Source organism: Erinaceus europaeus, chromosome 14, assembly GCF_950295315.1.
Source record: "Erinaceus europaeus chromosome 14, mEriEur2.1, whole genome shotgun sequence".
NCBI lineage: Eukaryota > Metazoa > Chordata > Mammalia > Eulipotyphla > Erinaceidae > Erinaceus > Erinaceus europaeus.
In genome coordinates this window covers 33,317,082-33,338,684 of record NC_080175.1, presented here as the reverse complement: position 1 = coordinate 33,338,684, position 21,603 = coordinate 33,317,082, and the positions used below count along the sequence as shown (strand labels likewise).

At 35.2% G+C, this 21,603-nt stretch overlaps 1 protein-coding gene across 4 annotated transcripts in view; it reads left to right on the top strand.

The window, feature by feature from the left end:
* The window catches only part of VSTM2A (V-set and transmembrane domain containing 2A), a 35,377-nt gene extending 18,709 nt beyond the window's left edge, over positions 1-16,668 (top strand). Inside the window, exon 5 of one of the 4 annotated variants that reach the window (XM_060171536.1) lies at positions 16,255-16,668. In XM_060171536.1, the coding sequence (XP_060027519.1) occupies positions 16,255-16,382 (128 nt within the window). In that variant the 3' untranslated portion in view covers positions 16,383-16,668. The other 3 variants (XM_060171537.1, XM_060171538.1, XM_060171539.1) reach the window with 3 other exon arrangements.
* Positions 16,669-21,603: the final 4,935 nt, after the last annotated feature.

Below are 21,603 nucleotides of genomic sequence, written 5' to 3'. Positions count from 1 at the left end.
ATAGATAACCAAGTGAATTATAACTAATTAAAGAGGTAAACAGAAGAGAAGAATCAGATATAAGAAGATTAATGCAGAACCAGAAACCTGGGGCTTAAGGTTACAAAATGAAATTAATATTTTATTAATATTAAATATTAATAAATTAATATTTATTTTAATATTTTAGCAGAAACAATTTGAACTATTTGTTTAATTAACTCAATGTAACTAAATAGTGGAATGACTGACAGGAAAACATATGTACATAATATGGGGGAAAGAGGGAAACTCCATTTTCTATATGTTGTAGTTATGGAATCTACTTTAAACGACTTACAGATATCACAAAAGCATACTGTGAATAAAGAGAGCATATAAATCAATTTTGGGGGAGTCGGGTGGTAGCGCAGCGGATTAAGCGCACTTGGCGCCAAGTGAAAGGACCAGGGTTAGAATCCCCACCTACAAGGAAGTCGCTTCACAAGCAGTGAAGCAGGTCTGTAGGTGTCTTATCTTTCTCTCCCCCTCTCTGTTGGGTTCCCCTCCTCTCTCCATTTCTCTCTGGCCTATCCAACAATGACGACAACAATAATAACTACAACAATGAAACAACTAGGGCAACAAAAGGGAATAAATAAATAATGAAAAAGAATATTTAAAAAATAAATAAATTTTTTATATGTGAGGAATACACAAATTGAAAATATTTGGAGCAAAATATACAACTCTCAATAATAACAACAGCAATGGATATTAACACATGAAAGATATAAAATATCTAGTTCTTGAAAAAAAATCAATGAGGAAGTAGGAATATGTGTCCAACTGGTTGCACACGATAGAACACACATGTCACATTACATGAGTATCTCAGTAGGAGCCCCCAGGCCCCACCTGAAAGTGGGAGGCTTCAGAAACAGTGAAGGAGAGCTGCAGGTGTATCTCTGTCTCTCTCCCTCTTTATCTCCCCCTTCTTCTCAATTTCTCTTTGTCTTTGTTAAAGCAAAAGAATAGAGAATGTGAAGATTATTCAAATAGAGTTAAAAGAGTTATATCTGAATAAATGAAGAAACATGCTCTATTTTTATATTGTAAAATTATAAGATTTTTTAAAAAATTATTTATAGACTTGATATATTTCTGATCAAAATCCTAGTCATTTAAAAAAATTGACAGCTATAATTCTAGCTGAGATAATTTTGTTTCATTTTTTAGTATGTGATTTAACAGTGTTTCTACAAAATTATGAGATTTCAGGGATATAATTTCACACCCACACATGGTGTATGTGGGCTCTGGAATCTTTTCAAAAAAATGTGTGTCATCAAGGTTACATAAATTAGGCATATTGCTACTTGTATGGTGATAAATTGATATTTATAGAGAAAAAAATTGTCAGAAATCTGTCACATAGCTGTAGATTGGTCAACTTGTGAATCTGAAATGATTCTCAGGGGCCAGGCAGTGGCACAGTGGGTTAAGTACACATAGTACGCAAGGACCTGCTCAATGATCCCGGTTCAAGCCCTGACCCCCCACCTTCAGGGGGGGGTTGCTTCACCAGTAGCAAAGTAGGTCTACAAGTGTCTGTCTTTCTCCCTCTCTATATCCCCTCCCCTCTCAATTTCTCTCTGTCCTATCCAAAAAGAAAATAAAAATAAATTAAAAAAAAATAGCTAGAATGATTCTCCTAAGAGGAAACCCTAAGGGAACCAGTGATGAAGGAGACCTAGTTCCATGATGGGGAGGCCTATCACAGAAGCTTTACCATAACTGGAAAAACATGGTGACCAACAGGCTGGGTGTTGGCACACCTGGTTGAGCACATACATTACAGTGTACAAGTACCCAGGTTGAAGATGCCAATCTGCAGAGGGAAAGCTTCAAAAGAGGCATCCTGAAGTGAAATAGGACTTTGAGTGTCTCTCTCTCTCTCTATCAGCCCCTCCTCTCTCAATTTCTCTCCGTTCTATCAAATAATATACAATAAATAAAATATTTTCTTAAAATGTCAGTAAGCAATGACGAGAGAAGTCAACAATGAATGTGTTAGCAGTCATATAGTGAATATCAAGCAGCTTCTAGAATTATATTTTCAAAGAATGGGTTAGTGATATTAGAAAAGATTCAAAATATAATATGATATGAAAAAGATCAAGCAAAAACATTGAAGTGCTGCATGTGGTGATATAGATGGGACTGTACTCTTAAAAACCTTACACTTTTGTAACCCAATGTTAAATGAATTAAAAATACAGGGGCTAGGTGGTGGTACACCTGGTTGAATCCACACACTACCATGTACAAGGACCTCGGTTGAAGCCTGCAGTTCTCAGCTGCAGGGGGAACACTTTACAAGTGGTGAAGCAGGTGTCTCTTTATCTCTCTCCCTCTTTCCCCTCCTGTCTCAATTTCCCTCTCTCTCCTATTAAATAAACTAGAAATGGAAAAATGGTTTCTGGGAGCAGTGGATGCATAGTGCTGCACTGAGTCCCAGAGACAACCCTACTGACAACTAAAAAGGGAGAGAAAGATAGAGGGAGGGACGGAGGGTAGGGGAGAAAGAGAGAGAGAGAGGGAGAAAGGAAGGGAAAAGAGAGAGCGAGAGGAAGGGAAAGAAAGAATAAAGAGAGGAAAATGCTTTAAAGTGGAAAAATATAGAGTACAAAATTATGTCTCAATCTGAGATGTGCACAGAAAAACACTGAAAATGTAAAGTCATACTTTAAAATATAAAGATAAATTGTAAAGTTTTATTATTTGTTTATTAGCACTTCTATAGTGTTTTACATCACTTTTTATTTATTCTAAGAAAAGAAAAATATTATTTTAAATGTCCCAAATCAAAAATAGGTCCATAACAATTATGAAAAAGAAAATACCTCAGCAAACATATAATATATTTCAACAAATAAAGATACAAGGTCAAAACAAAATAATGGCCATTTGTGATTGTGGAGCTAATGACACATTTAAAATATATAGAAATGTATTTGTATTATGTATACATGAATATATGCATTTAGCTGTGTTCATATATATATGTATATACTAAGACACTATTTTGGAGATGTTATGCATAAAAATTCACAGCAATGCTAAAATTAAAATCATTGCATCATTTTTGGAGGACTATATTGACAATATAATCATCAAATCATTCTTTTGTTTTTTTAGTTAACAGAATTTTAATATGTTTACATTGACTCAAGAAATCAAGACTATGTCAAGTCTTTGAATGAAGTGTCTTGTCACCATTTCTCCTCTCAGTAGTGTAATTCAGAGTCTCCCCCTTAGAGAAAGATCAAAGTGAGGAGCAGCAGTACAGTTATTGCTAGTACCAAGGAGAAAAGTACACTGACAGGTTCATGAATACTAGTTATATTTATTTAATATGACTGCTTTGGAAAAGACAGAACATATCAAATTAATTTTAAAATCCTATATTTTTGCTGGGGAGACATCACAATGGTTATTCAAAAAGACTTTCATGTTTGAGGCAACAAAGTTCCAGGTTCAATCCCCAACAATACCATAAGCCAGAGTTGAGCAGTGCTCTGGTAAAAAAAAAAAAATTATATGTATAATATGCAAAATTTAGGCTAAATATTCAGTGATTAACTTAAACTAAAATATAAAAGGTAGAAGTTTTAAGTCCCCATTGCATCAAGCCAACAATTATGGAACAAAATTAAAAAAAAAAACTGAAGCAATTCTGTTATTTTATTTTCATAGACAAACGCATCTTAAGAAACATGAAATACTGTAGTCAAATACTCCAGAATGTACAATATAAATGTTTTAAGCATTATACAACAAGAAAATCTGTTGTGGTTTTTTTTTCTTATTTTATTTAGAGGTATTATGTTTTAGATAGTCTTAGCAACATCTTTCTCAGCCATTTGCCAACTATTTTATTTTTAATTTTTCTGGTTATACACATTTATACACTATAAGGTTTTTTTTTTTGCTTAGTACTACAAATAGTTCATCTGAAAAAAATGCTGCATTAAGAGAGAAAGCAATAAAATCACATCATTGAGCAGGAAAAATGTGATATTTAAATGAAAAAAATCTATTCCAAGTATCTGAAGATACACAATCTTTGAAGATATGGATTGTGATTGATATATTTGGTTTTACTGCAGTATCTAGCTCTGTGCTTTTGAGATAATTAGAGTCAAATATTAAGGCATTCAGTGCTTTTTTGATTTGTACATGCTACAAACTACATAAGAGGATAATAAAGCTAAAAAGAGATGAGCTTGTGTTTAATGGGGTCAATTTTTAAGTATAAGCAATCTCAAGGCAGAGAAGACAGCATAATGGCTATTCTAAGAAGTTTTCATGTCTAAGGCTCTGAGATCTCAGGTTTGATCCCCAACATCACCATCAGACAGAGCTGAGAAGTGCTCTGGTTGCTTTCTGTATCTCCTTAACTAAAAATAATTAAATTAAATTAAATATAGAAAATATTTTTTAAAAAGAAAACAACTCCAGACCACCTATGTAACAATGGAAAGAAAGAACTGGCAATTAACAACTAGACTCATGACAACAGTAATATTTGTGTATTTAAAGTTATACTTGATAAGAAAGTGTAAAATTTTGTCCAGGAAATTTTTGAACAGTCTATTGATTCGTGTGTGTGTGTGTGTGTGTGTGTGTGTGTGTGTGTGTGTGTGTGTGTAATGAAGGCTAAGCCCATTCATAATTTTACTGCTCCTGGGCAGAGTTTTTTGTTGCTGTTGTTATTTGTTTGTTTTTATCAGTGAATGATTTAATAGTAATTTACAAAATTGTAATTTAATAGGGGTATAATTCCACACCATTCCTACCACCATAGTTCTGTGTCCTTATTCCCTCCATTGGAAACTGCAACAGGTGTGGGTTGACTTTATATCTATATCTGTCAACATATCTATATATTTTCCTTGTGTAGATAGATAGGTAGGTAGGTAGGTAGGTAGGTAGGTAGGTAGATAGATAGATAGGTAGATAGGTAGATAGATAGATGATAGATAGATAGATAGATAGATAGATAGATAGATAGATAGGTAGATAGATAGATAGATAGATACTACAGCACCAACGTCCCCCCTGGTTTTATGGCTCTCCCATGTGGTGCCAAGACTCAGCCTTGGGTCATATGCCTGCCAGGGCACATGTCCTACATGATAAACTACCTATTTCCTCCTTTTACCATTTAATTTTTATGTTTTTATAAAAAATTACTTCATATTTTTTATAATTTTGTTATTAATAGTTTGTTACAAGATTGCAGTGTATACCACCACACCTACCACCAAAGTTTTATAGCTCCACCCTCCCACCTCTCAAAGATAACCACCATAGTTTTCACAGTTTGCTTGCTTCTGGTTTATTTGAATTTTTTTTTTGTCAAGTTCATGTAATATCTCTAGATTCCACATATGAGTGAGACCATCTGGTAGTTGTCATTTATCTTTTTATTTATTTCACTAAGCATAATCACCTCCAATTCCATCCATTTTATCCCAAAGGACATACTATCACCTTTTTTTTTTTTTGGCTACAGAGTAGCATTGCATGGAATATATATCCCATAACTTTTTATTGTTATTTTATATTGATTTACAAAATTACAAGACAACAGAGGTATAACTCCACACTGTTCCCACCACCATAGTTCTAAACTTAAAACCCCTTCACTGTAAGCTACAACAATTTTCCTAAGGTTGCAGATATGGGTTAGCTATTATTTCTACAACTATTTGTATTTGTATATAACTGCCCATTTATTTTAAGGTCCCATCTTCTCTTCCTTTCCAAGTCAACACATAAACCTATTACTACACTCAAATGTCCCTCTCTATTTTCTCTTGTCTCTCCAGGTCTTGATGGAGTTAGAGTTCAGAGTCCTTTCATTATCTTCCCTTTACCTCTTCTCCCCACTGGGAGTATGGATCAAAATTATTTTGGGGGTTCAGAAGGTGAGAGCTCTGGTCTCTACAATTGCCTCTCTGCTGAGCATTAGCACCGACAGGTCTATTCAAATCCCCCATCCCATAATTTTTAGCCAGTCATCTGTTGATGAGCATTAAGGCTGCTTGCACTCTGACTATTGTGACTAATCCAGCTATGAACATAGGGGTGCATATGTCCCTTCAAATTAGTGCTAGAGTGTCCACTGGATAAATGCCTACGAGCAGTATTGCTAGGTCATAAGGTAGTTTCATTTTTATTAGTTTACTTCAGATGTAATTAATTCCACTGTCTAGGAAGATGATTTCAGTTATTAAGACAAATGAAGGGGGGCCAGGTAGTGGCTCACCTGGTTGGGCACACATGTTACAATGCACAAGGATCCAGGTTCAAGCCCCCAGTCCCCACCTGCAGGCGGAAAGCTTTGAGAGTGGTGAAGCAGGGCTGCAGGTGTCTCCCTCTCCTCATCTCTATACCCCCTTCCTTCTCTTTCTGGTTGTCTCTGTCCAAATAAATAAATAAAGATAATGAAAAAAAAGATAAATGAAAACATAGATAATTTTAAAATAGTAAGAGTAAGGGTCACACATGAACTCATACCTGGGAAAACAGATACTTCCTTACGCTAAAAGCAAGTGTACTTCTAAAACTGATTTTTGCTTTTGTATATCCTATTGGTATGAGGTCTTCAAATATTTTTTCTCAAAGATAAATATTGCTGAAGAATTAAAATTAAGTTTTTGGTTTTTTTCTCTTTTATTTTATTGGGGAATTAATGTCTTACATTCAACAGTAAATACAATAGCTTGTACAGGCATAACATTCCCCAGTTTCCCACATAACAATACAACCCCCACTAGGTCCTCTGAATCCTTCTTGGACCTGTATTCTCCCCACCCACCCACCCACCCCAGAGTCTTTTACTTTGGTGCGATACGCCAATTCCTTTTCAGGTTCTACTTCTGTTTTCTTTTCTGATCTTGTTTTTCAACTTCTGCCTGAGAGTGAGATCATCCCATATTCATCCTTCTGTTTGTGACTTATTTCACTTAACATGAATTTTTCAAGGTCCCACTTCACTCCTGTGAGAATGTCATACATCAGAAAAGGTAACAGCAGCAAATGCTGGAGAGGGTGTGGGGTCAAAGGAACCCTCCTACATTACTGTTGGGAATGTAAATTGGTCCAACTTCTGTGGAGAACAGTCTGGAGAACTCTCAGAAGGCTAGAAATGGACCTACCCTATGATCCTGGGGATATATCCTAAGGAACCCAACATATCCATCCAAAAAGGTCTGTGTACACATATGTTCTTGGCAGCACAATTTGTAATAGCCAAAACCTGGAAGCAACCCAGGTGTCCAACAACAGATGAGTGGCTGATCAAGCTGTAGTATATATACACAATGGAATACTACTCAACTGTAAAAAACGGTGACTTCAACATTTTCAGCCGATCTTGGATGGACCTTAAAATTAAGTGTTTAATTTGGGGGCAAATTGCTTTATTTATAAATCATGGTAGAATCGTTAACTTTTCAATTTATGGGAGATATGTGAAAACTGAAGCCACATATTAACAGATAACTTTCTTTCCTTCCTTTTTTGTATATACTTGATTCTGAATTCCATTTGTCAAAAAAAATTAACTCTCTGATGCTGTTGAAGATGGCAACCTTATGATATACAGAAAGAATGTACATGGACAAGCTAGTGATTCCTCAAAGGAGAAGATGCATCTTAGGAAACTAGTGGTGGTGCACCTGGTTGAGCGCTAGTGTTATGTGCAAGGACCCAGGTTCAAGCCCCCACTTCCCACCTATGGAGGGGAAGCTTTATGAGCAGTAAAGCAGTGCTGCAAGTGTCTATCTTTCTATCTCCCTATTTCCCCTTCTAATTCAATTTCTCTCTGTCTATCCAATATATATATTTTTTAAAGAAGATACATATTCACTCATTAATCCACAATACTAGCTGAGGTGCATTTTTCTCAGCTTCTTTCTGAGCCCATCTCTACTGACTTTCGAATAGGGTTCCTTCAACACAGACATCATACATGGATGCCAGTGAACTCACAGCTTCTGTTCCATTTCCCCCACTGGATCAGCACTTCACCAAATTCAGTTTTTTAGTTATTATTATTATTGGTAGGTTAATGGTTTACAGTATGTACAGTTGTCATCTAGGTACAATTTCTCATCTCATGAAAGTTATCTACAAAACACTCTCATCCCCCAACCTAGGTCTTCCTTACCATCATACTCCAGGACCTGAAAGCCCCCACCTCCAAAATTCCAGAGCCCTTTACTTTGGTGCAATACACCAAACCCAGTCCAACTTCTACTTGTGTTTCCTTTCCATTTCTTGGTTCTCAACTTTTGTCTATGAGTGAGATCATCCCATACTCATCCCTCTCTTTCTGGCACACTTCAAATGATTCCATTAAGCTCCATCCAAGATGAGGTGAAGGTGAATTCACCATTCTTTTTTTTTAATTTTTATTTATAAAAGGAAACATTGACTAAACTATAGGATAAGAGGGGTACAACTTCACACAATTCCCATCACCAGAACTCTGTATCCTATACCCTCCTTTGATAGATTTCCTATTCTTTAACCCTCTGAGTATGGACTCAAGGTCATTGTGGGATACAGAAGGTGGGAGGTCTGGCTTCTGTAATTTCTTCCCTGCTGAACATGGGTATTGACAGGTCGATCCTTATTCCCAGCCTGAATTCACCATTCTTAATAGCTGAGTAGTATTCCATTGTTAGTAAAGGCCACAGGTTTCTTAGCCACTAGTCTGTTGTTGGAATCCTAGGTTGCCTCTGAGTTTGGGCTATTTCAAATTTAGTTTTGTCTAGCAAAACTATTGTTAGTGCAACAGAACCATATATGTGTGCAGTTCCTAAAAGGAAATCTGTGATCATTTGACAAGCTTTGAGTTAACATTTACCTTCATAGTCTGAATAGAGTTTGCTAATTAATAATGAAAACATACCATGAAGTATATTTAAAATTCATCTGTAAATAGTTTCAAGCAATGTGACAGCATTTATTTATATGTCAGTAATTTTTGATAGTAGTAAATGATTCTTATTTATGTATTGAGTTAGAAAAAGTCATGGGTTATTTTTCTGTTTTTCTGTGCAAAAATATGTTCTAACTTTTTAAACAACCCATTATTAATAGCTATTAATAACCAGGGAAGTGATTCACTGGTAAAATGTATGTTTTGCTTTAATCTGTTGTTCTTACTCTATCTCAAGTAAGTTTTCAAAAAATGCAGCTATCAAATGTATGTAGTTTTAAAACTTCATGCATTAGAAATACTTTATTTAATCACTAATAGATAGTATTCTCCCTTCTGGTATGTCAGAACAACTGTTAAATAACCAGAATTTAGAAACTATAGATATTTAGATACAACGAATCATCAGATGAAACTGTGACATTTTATATAGTTTACACAACCTCCTAACTGTATAAACTTGACCATGTTCAAGCTTCAGTGTCTTAATAAGTAAAATGATTCTGATAGCATCACAGGAGACAATGACTGCAACTATCATAGTTGGCAACTCCATAGTCATCTACTGTAATCATGTGCACCAAGACCAGTTCTCCCTTGGATGAGTGAATTACAGTGGAAAATGCTTTTTCAGAGATGTCATGGCCTTAGCATGGGGGTGGGGAGGGTGGGGCAGCAGTATATTGTTACATTTGCATGATTCAGTCAACATGGAAGGCAGAAAATCTGAAAGACTCTTAAACTAATTGTGAGCCAAAGTCTGGAATACTGTGAGGAAAAAAGGGCTCACTGTGTGCCCTGTCATTTAGACTGTATGCATGCTAGCTGCACTGTTCCCCTAAGCTACTATGAGAGGTTTCCTAAGGACAATAGAGATGGAAATTTGCTGACTAAGGAAAGCAGGAAAGGCAATCTAAATAGTTACTTCCAATATGCCATTTATTTGTTACATCGCATGAAGAACATTTCTTTTTTAAAATATAATTCTGAAATAAATTGACATTGAATCTAGAAGGATTCTGATTTTTTTTAAAAAAAAAAAAGATGTTTTTTTCAAAAGGCATAATATAAAACCATCCTATTTTATGGCCTTTCCCCTTAAACCGTGATTTAGAATGTGCAAACCTGAATAAAAATGGTATTAAAGGCTAGCTTGAACTTTCTCACATGGCTATTTTCATGTCTGAATGATGACATCTGTAAAAATAAATAAATAAATAAATAAATAAATAAATAAATAAATAATATGGCATGTCAAATGACCCTGTCTGTTCCTGGAGCAGGAATGGACACTTCACAAGACCGACATCTTTAGAGACAAGTTTGGGGGGGGGGGCGGATAAAAAACAGGAAAAGGAAAATATTTCATGTTGCTTCACTTATTACTGGAGGACTTCCATTTCAGGTTTGTTATAGCATAAGCATCACTAGTACTTCCTTTTACAATGTGTTGTGGAGTCAGACCATGCATTCCCAGGGACAGAGAGTGTTTCTGCTTTCTTGCTCCTTTTGAATTCCCCAGATACTAAAGCAACATTAAAAAGGACCAGGGAGGTCTGAGGGTCCAGAGACTCCAGGTTCAATCCTGATACCACCATATATCAAAGATAAGTGGTACTTTGGTCTCTGAGACTTTTCTGTTCTCCCTTACCTGACCCAACTAAGGGTGGCATTCACACAGGCATTACACAGAAAGTTCTCAGAGATGAGAGAAAATGAATATTTGAACAACTGGTAATGTTCAGGAATAAATCATTCAGGTCATCTGAAAAGTCCACTTAGTTATTGAAATTAAATATATTAATTCTGTTCTGATTACCTTCCTGGTAACCAAAATCTCTGGTTTTCAATCTAGCCTTATCACCAAGGAAATCCGTTTGAATAATTGACTTAATCTTTCTTGGCCTTAGGCTATCAAATTTAAATCAAAAGCTTAGCTAAAAGAATGTCCTTACATGGGAAAGGGATGTGAAGAGTAATAATGGAACCACTCTTTACTCAAGCTCTTAAATAGATTGGGAAGAAACTTTAAGCTCTGAAAGTTCATAATATGAGAATTTCAAGCTTCTATTAATATGAATTTGGCATGCTATATTGATCAAGATAAATGTGACTTTGTTTATTAATTTTTTAAAGATTTTAAGGTTTTTTTTTTTTTTTTTAAACTTAAGGCTTATTGCTGGGGCTCAGTACTAGCATTACACATCCACCTCTATATTGATCAAAATAAATGCTACTTATTAATTTTTTTAAGATTTTAAGATTTTTTTTAAGATTTAAGGGTTATTGCTGGACCTCAGGACAAGCATTACAAATCCACCCCTTCTGTTGGCTATTTTTCCTTGTATTTATTTATTTATTTTAACAGGGCAGAGAGAAATTAAGAGGGTAGGGGGTGGAGAAGGTGAGAGAAAGAGAGACACCTGCAAACTTACTTCACCACTTGTGAGGAGAAGCTCCCCCCACCCCGGGCAGGGAGTGGGTGCTCTAACCTGGGTCTGTGCAAATGGTGATATACGTGCTTAGCCTGGTATGTTACCACCTGACTCTCATTTATTTATTAATTTTTATAAATACAAAGTGGAGGAAGAAAAATTTCATATAAAATACTTTGTTCTCTATTGCATATTATGTCTGGCCCATTTTCTCTAAAAGGACAAGCATATATTTGAGTAATAGTTTTGCATCGTGATTTAACAGGTGGAAACACTGATCTGAGACCTTATTGAGGGGATCAGGAGAAGCCACCATATTCAAGTGTTCTGACTGCATTGCTGCTCCTTATGCCTATGTTTCCCTTTACCTTACCACTTCTCACCCATTCACCATAGGCCAGTTATTTCATAGCATAAGAGAATATTATCCTGATCTCCGAGTTAATGATTGTATGGAGCTGTTGAGGGATTGAATTGAGATAATGCATGCAAAGTGTCTTCTTCCTACTCCTGATACATAAGATTTCAGTATTCTGAAGACTGGATTGGACAAGGAGAAGGAGTTAACCCTGTGAGACAGCATCTTCCAGTCTCGCCATTCAATACATGAAACTCAATACAGAAGAACAGTAAAAACTCAATACAGAAGAAACTCAACACAGAAGAAAAATTTAAATAGGAAGGTGCTTCCAGGAGGTTAAGTTCTTCTTTCCAACAAACCAAAAGTGTCCAGGAAACTTCCTAGAAGGAAGCTGGACTGTGAATCAGGACAAAGGGCAAAAAGTTCTCTGATGAAGTATTTCTGATCACACAGTGGTACAATGATACAAGGACATATTATCACCACTTAATTGCACAGTTAAATGTTTATTTCTTTATCTTTCATTCTGTTCTCTTTTTTTCTCCCCCTCCCTCCCTTCCTTTCTTCCTTCCTTCCTCCCTCCCTACCCTCCTTCCCTCCTCCCTCCCTACCCTCCTTCCCTCCTTCCTTCCTTCCTTCCTCTCTTCCTTCCTTCCTTCCTTTTCTTTTCTTTTCTTTTTTTTTTTTTTCCCAGAGCACTGCTAAGCTCTGACTTAAGGTGGTCTGGATTAAACCTGGGATTTGTAGCTTCCGACATAAGATTCTCTTTTTATAACAATTATGCTATCTCCTCTGCCCAATTCTGTTCTATTTTTTATAGAAATAGGTAGATTTTCTGTTATACTGAAAAATGAAAATCACAGGAAGAAAGAGAAACATATGTGAGTTTTTTTTCTCTGTATTTCCCCTGGTTCAAATTTTCATTTGTCACAGAAGCATCCCTAGGAAATGTTTGTGTGTCCACATCTCACCGAAGGTATCTTGACATTATATGAGGAAGAAAAATGGCTGATCAGTGGGAGTTCTGTTACTTTGACTTCTAAGAAGATTTCTTAAACTTTTCCATTTGCAAAATGGATAGGTAACTTCTCCTGCCTTAACAATAAGACAAATGAAAGGCACTATTATTTAAAAAAAAGAAGAAGAAAGAAAGAAAAGAAAGGCATCATTATTAGATAGAAGTTGAAGGATATCACAAATGACATTCTGAGTCAGATAGAAAATTCTTGATTCTATCAGGCTTCTTCATTTAGGAGTAATATCTGTACATTACCTTCACATAATGTAGATTATAGTATCTCCCTTTCTGTTTTAGTGGGATAAGATTTTAAAAGGAACTGTCTTAAACACTGAGAGAAATTTAATAATAGTAATAATATAATTAATTTAGTAATAATTGCTAAAAATCTCATCCTTAGTCCTTTAAAGAGCTGATAGAGTAATAAGTGAGATAAGTTATGGAAATTCAGTAAGGCCAAGGACACAGAAGAGGCAAGACCAAAATATTCCTAGAATTCAGAGCAAAGAGTGATTATAAATAACTGTTAGAACTGGAGGAAAATGGACTGTGGGTTATTTGAGGGCACTGTCTCTAAATTCACATTTTCAAGAGGAGGCAAACATGTCATCCTGCTTGAGCTAAACATAGAAAAAAGAAAGACAAAACAAACACAATGCATGATCTTCATCCAACACAATTCCTGGCATAATAATACAAAAAAAAATTAGCAGTACTAATCTCATTCTAGAAAACACTAATGTAGGAAGGATCTCATTCATGATCTCAGAACTAAGGGATAGCAGAGAATACCGGATTCCTAACTATGTCTCACTGTGTCAAAAAAAAATAATAAATGCTTCTCTCTGTAAAAATAAAAGCATAATGATTGCTCAAAGTTTGTTTTGTGCAATTTCTTTTTAATTTTCTATACATTAGATCATGGCATGTTTGGTAAACAATGTCATAATCAAAAGTGTACATCTGAATAAAAATAACTATATGATGGTTACTTAAACAGATCAGCTTACAGTTTTTCAATTTCTCAAATGTTCCTGTTTAAGTCTTTGAAATAACAAAGATAAAGGCATATATATATACACACACACACACACACACACACACACACATATATATATATATATATATATATATATATATATATATATATATATATATATTCAACTAGTAAATAAAACCAAAAACCAAAAAGGGAAAGAAAATAATCACTGGTTTGGTGACAATGTTTGCTTTAGGAATATACTATATATAAAATTGGCCTAACAGAATGAATTTTGTCTCAACAGAATTATATCAGGAAATACAGTATATAGTATATAGTATAGTATAGTATAGTATAGTATAGTATTGGATGAACAATTATAATCTAAAATTAAAATTTCTGTGACACGATGGTATATTCTTATCTGATGGCAGCTTAAACTTTCAGTACTTTTTACAGCACATAATTGGGTTTCTTTTCAGTTAAATTGTCTATCTAAATTCTGTTTTAACTTGCACATGCTAGACATAGTATACTAGGAACTGTTTGGCACAAAATGAAACATCAACTCTTTATCTTATAGGAGTGATGGTTCAGGCATTACTCTGAAGGATTGATTCATTGAAAAAAGTTCCATTTCAGCAAGTTAGAGGTAATTGGAAATATCCATGCTACACCCCCCCATTTTTAGAAGAGTGGATATTTATACTTACTTTGTGTTCGACATTGCAATTTTCAATCTTTCAATATTAGCAAAAACTTGTGTCAAGTGTTACTGGCTATTTAAGGAGTCATGATCATTTCATGTTATCATTAAGTAAATCCCTGTCAAGTAGTCTCTTAAGAGATAACAAGAACACATTTAATTTTGGAATGCTCTGATGCTAGTGGTTTTACATAGGTTGTATATGTGACATTTGTGCTTAGATCTGAATGTGGACTACACCTTTGTATTTAGAATCTTGCTACCCAGATTGATGAAGGAACACCCTTCACAGACCAAACACTAACTTCTGGGTTTTTAGTCAAAGGTTTCTGTGAGGGGGACATTGCGTGAAATATATGACCCACCTACTGACAAAGACAAACCAATGACAACACTTAAGTAAACTGAAACTTAGTGATGTGAGTCTACTAAATGCCCACTTTAGAACCCCAAATATTTGCCCCACAGTGATTTTGTAAGGCATGTGTTTAAGGCTTGATTTTTGTCTTTTTGTCATATGTACCTGGACATGATAAGTTGGCTTAATCAAAAGACTTAATATCTCTAACCTACCACTTTTCTTACCTTTCTCCACTTAAGAGAAAAAAATGCTTTGAGCCTCATAAATTCTTTAATTTCTTACCAACAAAAGTATTTAATGTGTCATTTATAGGTAGAAGCCTATTTAGTAAAATATACACATATATAAAGATGCAATTTACTGCTACTTTTATATAGGCTCAGAGCTCTATCAGATATGCTAGTTCTTGATAGCACTAATTTTTCCTCCAATTCCAAGGATGAACAATTGAGAAATGATCCTAACACAGAAGCAAGTGCCCAAATTTCTCCTTCCTCCAGCTTGTCCCCTGTCCCCCCCCCCCCCCAACATCCCCAGGTTGCCAGTGTTCTCAGGGTGGTGATGTCTCTCACCCATGGCTTTATGCTTAGGCTGCAGTAAAACAGGGACTCTGTTTTAGCTGCCAAAGTAGGAACAACTAAGTGATGTTAGGGAATGATTCTCAAAGAATTACCTGAGGGAAAATATCTGGATTCCTCTCAGTGTTCCCGACCTTGGGATGGCATTATTTGAAAACAGACAAAACAAACAAGACCGACTTCCTGGGACTGAAACACTCTATATGTGTTGTTATTTGCAGTGCATGCCAAGACATTCATGAGCACCAGAGCCAAGCTGGCGAGCTAATTATATATATATGTGTATGTGTTTAAAACAGCCTAATAAGGAGCATTGGAAATCTTCAAGATGAGCGAATATCTTATAACTTCTTCCGCAGGTGCGAGGATAGCTACAAGCCATGGACTTTCTGTCCTGCTTCTTGTTTGTGGCTTTGTGAAGGGTGCTTTGCTTTAATCTAAAGTGCTGACTTTTTTCCAATATCACTTTCTCTTCTTAAAGCAAAGAGCAAATCGCCTGTAAAATCTACGGAGCGGACAGCAAAGTTGACCCTAAACTCCAAGCACCACTCTGCACCCACTGTACTCTAGTTACCTACACAAGGAGCACCTGCTTCTGGAAGCATAAATGAAGAGGCTATCACACGCTTTGCTCATACTATTTTCTTTGGCAAATCACGGGTCTTTTCTTTCAAGAAAATTAGTGTGACGTGATAGGACATTTTCTAATAGCAAGATCTATTTTCCCCCTTCTTTCGGCTACTTAAAGTATCATCTCACTGACTGTCAGGGGTTGGTCAGAATGTCATCAGGATGATAAATATTAACCATGGATACCACTGGTTTCCTACCAACAGACCAATATCCAAAGGATATAAACAGATCAAGGCTACAGAACACAAACTATCATCAAAACAAGACCCCAATTGGGGACAAGAACAAAATTACCAACAATGCAAGTCAACAAGGAGAACACTTTCAATGAAGAAATCACAAGAACAAGATTTTGTTTTTAATTTTTCCTTTTTTAGTCCTTGGATTTTTCTCTTTTTCCTTGATTATAGTTCTTGTTCTATGGTGGCAAGTGCTGATTATGACCAATCCCTGTAAATCCTGGGAGGTTTATATAAATACATTTTGAGTGTTCTATATTTCAATGTATTTTAATTCATTTTGCTTTTCCTATATATGCAAAATTGACAAATTCTGTAAATTGCTTATAGTATGTGTGATACAGCTTCAAAGTAGCTAGACTATGACCCTCATGCAAGCTGATTCATGCAAGCTGATTTTCATCATTATATATAAATATATACATGCAAATACTATATGTTGGGCCACCAACCACTTTTTTTTTTGCTAAGCTATTTGTTTTTCACTTGCAACTCATATATTGTGCAAATTTCATAATGCATAGTTTCACTTCCACAGGTTTGACAGCTGCAGATGGTCTCTGCTGCCCTCTGCTTCCTACGGGAAAATGCATATTAAGCATAATCAAAATTGTATCAGTCTCTGATCAATTAATTAATTTGTTGTGTGTATGCTGTGTTGGAATTTGCTATGTTCCTTTACCTATGGTGTTTATTGAAGTTTGAGGGTCTCTTGACTCTGAAGAATGTATACTCTGGTTTTGACTGCTATCCCTACATTATTGTCATCATTGTTATTAATGTCAAAAAGCAATGTCAACTCTAGAAAATTTACTTAGGATGTAAACAGAGATGGTGAAGTGGTCACCATGATGCTCTAAATTCATGGAGTTATACTTCCTGCTGTGATAAAGATGCTGCTTCCTTCGACCTTTATAAATTTTTGTAGCTTTGTCATTCTGTTATTTGCTGCTAATTATATTTTAATGTCTCCTAATTAAAAATTAAAATGTGATTGTTGGCTAGATATAATATGTAAGAGATGCCTACAGATCCCTGATGAAAGACACATGTTCAATTTCCACTATTCAAGACTTATAATTTAAGATATTTCACTCTTAACTTTTTTGACTTTACAACTCAGACAACTTTTTTTTTCCTTTTACTCTGGCAAAGACTGACAGGACAAACTACTAATGTGTTGTATTGACACTGTGGAATACGGGTTGAGATTCAAATTACCTAAGTTTTCCTTCCAGAAAGATTCTTTCCCTTCCATAACAAAACCAGAGGATCATCTCTGTAGGACTTTCAGCTCCCAGACTAAGGTCCTAACTGAAGCTTGAAGGCAATGAATACCTCTGCTTTTCAAAGGTAAATGCGTTGATTTTTTTGCAACTCTATTACAAGTAATGTGCATATTTTCATAATATTCTTGGAATTATATTCTGAGAAAAAATATTTCATGCTGAATCTTTTATTGACATTTTTCTTGTTCATTTGGTTTATTATTTCCATCTAAAGAGAAAAATAAAGGATTTGATTGCGCTATTTTATTAATCTAGAAATTTATTTTCTTTCAAAATATAAAGCTTAAAATGCATAACATAACAGTAAAGTAAATATCATTTATTATGTATTTAAAGGCACCTGAGTATTACATACATTTTAGTATAAATTAGTGTGCTGATTCAACTTCAGTCAGGCTAGGACGATTCACCTTGTGATTTATTTTTACTCAAAGTTCAGGACATTAGATTGGTCATTTCTACAAGACAGACTTATGTCTGTATCAGTATTGTTTAAAATACTCTCATTACCAGATATGTGTGACTTGGAAAGAACTCTCACTAGATTCATTTACTCAGCATCTAATACAATGAAAATTTTGGTGAGTTACCAAGACTCTGATTTTTCTCTTTGAGTAAGAGCATAGAGTTCTATTTACTACACTAATCTAAATGAGTTAATAATGAATCTCAAATATTGGGATGGTAGCTATTACAAACTTGGGAAACTCCCTCTAGGACAATTGCTTTGTATGTAGCCATAACTTACAGAAAGAAATAAAGACTGAATAATTGGTTACCTGAATTTACCAACCTTGTTTTACAAGATTCTGTAACTTTTTTTTTTTATTATTGCTACCGGAGTTATAAGGGTTATTGTCGGAGCTCAGTGCCTGCATTACAAATCCATCACACCTAGCAGACCTTTTTTTTTTTCTATTTTTTTTTTCTATTTTTTTTCAGAGAGAAATTGAGAGGAAGGGACAAATAGAAGGAGAGAGAAAGACACTTTGCAACTCTGCTTCACCACTTGTTAAGCTTCCCATCTGCAGGGGGAAATCAGGGACTTCAACTGAGATTCTTACATATTGTAACTTAAGCATTCAACTAGGTACTACCTCTTGGCTCTTACAATGTTTTTATAAGAAGGAACCATAAAAAGTAAAATTGTTTACCTGCATTCAATTCAAATTCCTTAGTTCTTTCTTAATGAATTTCAATTTACTTGGGAATGAAAATGCCCAGGGTGGGGTAGATGCCATAATGATTATGCAAATAAACTCTCATACCTGAGGCTCCAACATCTCAGGTTCCATCTCCTGACCATCATACACCAGAGTTGAGTAGTGACTGGTTAAAAAAATAGAAAAAAGAAAAAAAAGTAAAGTAATAAGAGCATCTACAGCAGGAGATCTTGATATGAGTTAAGAGGCTGCTTTGGAGGTAGGTGGAGCACTGAACCCATTAAAACTGTTGATATATGCATATTAAGCAGTGCTGCGGGTGTCTTTCTTTCTCCCTTTCTATCTCCCCATACCCTCTTGATTTCAGGCTGTCTCTAATCAAGAAATAAAGGAAATTAAAAATTGTTAATAGTTTAAAATATAATTGTTAACATGTACCACATACAAATAAATAATCCTGATATGGATCCTATGTGAAAGACAAAATGTTAAGTATAAGTACAGCATAGTGGTCATTTCTATAAGTAAAATAATTGCAAATGGAAAATGCAATGTATCTGAAACAGTGCAAAAACTTTGATGATTGCACCTCTTCTAAAACTACAAAACATGTATGAACATAATCTCAAGTGTTCAACTCAAATAATTTTAATTTGAAATTCCTCATTAACTAGGGGCATTCAGTCATTCAAGAAATATTATAGACCTCAGTCACAGAGACAAAACAGATAACAACCATCCCCACATCCAGAGAGATCTAGATTGTAATCATTCAGAAACCAAGACAACATAGCAATAACTTCTAAGATGAAAACCCAGGAGAGTGATATGAAGGGTGACTAAGAGAGAGTTGAGGAAAGTTTCTCTGAAGAAGTAAAGCATAAGTGACAAGAAACCAGTCAAGACACTGTCTGAGAGTACAGACTTCCTTTTAACACAGAGAAAGACCATTGTGGGCAAAACTCCTATTGTAGAACCTACTGGTTTTGTTCATGAACAACAAAGAGGGCTGGAGTGAAAGATGTGGAGCAGGGGACAATTTAAGACAAGATGAGGTGAGAAGAAGCCAGAAAAGATGTCTAGCACAAAGGAACAAGCATTTATGGACATTCCAATGGGAATTATTGTTCTGAAGTCCAAACACAGCCATTCTCTGTATTCTGGCTTATCCCTGTGTATAGTTTACTTTGTGTGTAAGATTCTACTGGAAGTAAAATTGAATCATTCAGATAGACAAGAACTACAGAGATAGATTAAGTGTGAGACCACTTAACACAATAATTCACTTCATAGTATTAAGAATCAAAAGGAAAAAAATGAATGATGATCAAGATTGCTTCTGATAAAGCACTGAAGTAGTTGCAACAATTACAGATGCATTTTGAAATAAAAGCATGAGGATATAGATTCACAAAGGAAAGAAGAATGAAATAAAAGAGACTTTCTCCTAGACATTTTTTTTTTGGGGCAAAAAATTAGAGTTTAAAATAAAAGGGATGACTATATGTAAAGAGAGTACTCAAAAATTCAGGTCTTGGGGTCAAGGGGTGGTGTACCTGGTTGATCATACATGCTACAATGTGCAAAGACCCAGATTCAAACCCCCAGTCTCATTGTCTCTCTCCCTTCCTATCCCCCCTCACATTCTCTTTTTCTCTATCCAGAATAAATAAATAAAAATAGATTTAAAAATTCAGGTCTTAGAGTTCCCCACAACACAAACTCTACCAGTTTTCAGATTAAAGATTAGAGTGGGATAAGGCTTATTAAAAATGATTTTTTATTCAGTGGAGTTACATTTTCTCTAATAAATAAGATCTTTCTCTGATAAATAAGATTCATAGAAAACAGCTTGTGAGTTATGCTGGCATAAATTTGGGGAAGATGTGATTACCTAAAACAATTATCTTATAAAGCATTTCCCCATTAAGAATTAGCAACAACAACAAAAAAATCATGTAGCTACTCTTGAAATCTATGCTGAATCACACATGTTGAAAATAGGTATAATTGCATAGTATAAACTAACAACTGTATGAGCTGTGAAATAGTACTAAATCTCAGAGATCACTGTCACAGGACAGAATACATATATTACCATCCTTGAGGACTTTGGTTCAAGCTCTTCCCTACCACATGTGAGCACCATCCAAAGAGGAAGTTTTATGAGAGGTGGATAGATACTATGGTGGCTCTCCTCTCTCTATCTTTCTCTCTGTTTGGAAAAATGTCCCTAAGAAGCCTTGGAATTGCACAGGCATAATGTCTCAGAGAAGCTCTCATGGCAAAAATCAAGCAGTCAATCAATCAATACTAAAAATAAAGAATAATAATTGACAGGTGGGGATATTACCACTATACTAATGAGGATGGGCATTAGGATGAATAAAATACACACACACACACACACACACACATACACACACACACACACACACACACACACACACATCACTTGCCATAAAACATTTAAGTGACTTTACAATAAAAAAATTGAAGGGAAAAAATCATAAGGGCAGGGCTGGCCATTGGCACACCTAGTAAAATGTACGTGTTCCCTTGAGCAGGATCCAGGTTCAAGTCCCCAGTATCATGCAGGGGGAAAGCTTCACACATGGTAAAACCATGCTGCAGGTGCTCTTTGTTTCTCTCTCCTTTCTACCTCCACTTCCCTCTCAATTCCTCTCTGTCCTATCAAATAGAATTTTTAAAAACATTTTCTTTAAAAAAAAAAAAATCACAGGTGTATTTTAGTCCAAAATTTAATACACTAGTAAGCATAAGAAAATAATAGTGTGAAATGTAGAAAGCTATTTAATTGAGTCCTAACCCATTACTATATATTTAAAGTTTATGAAGTC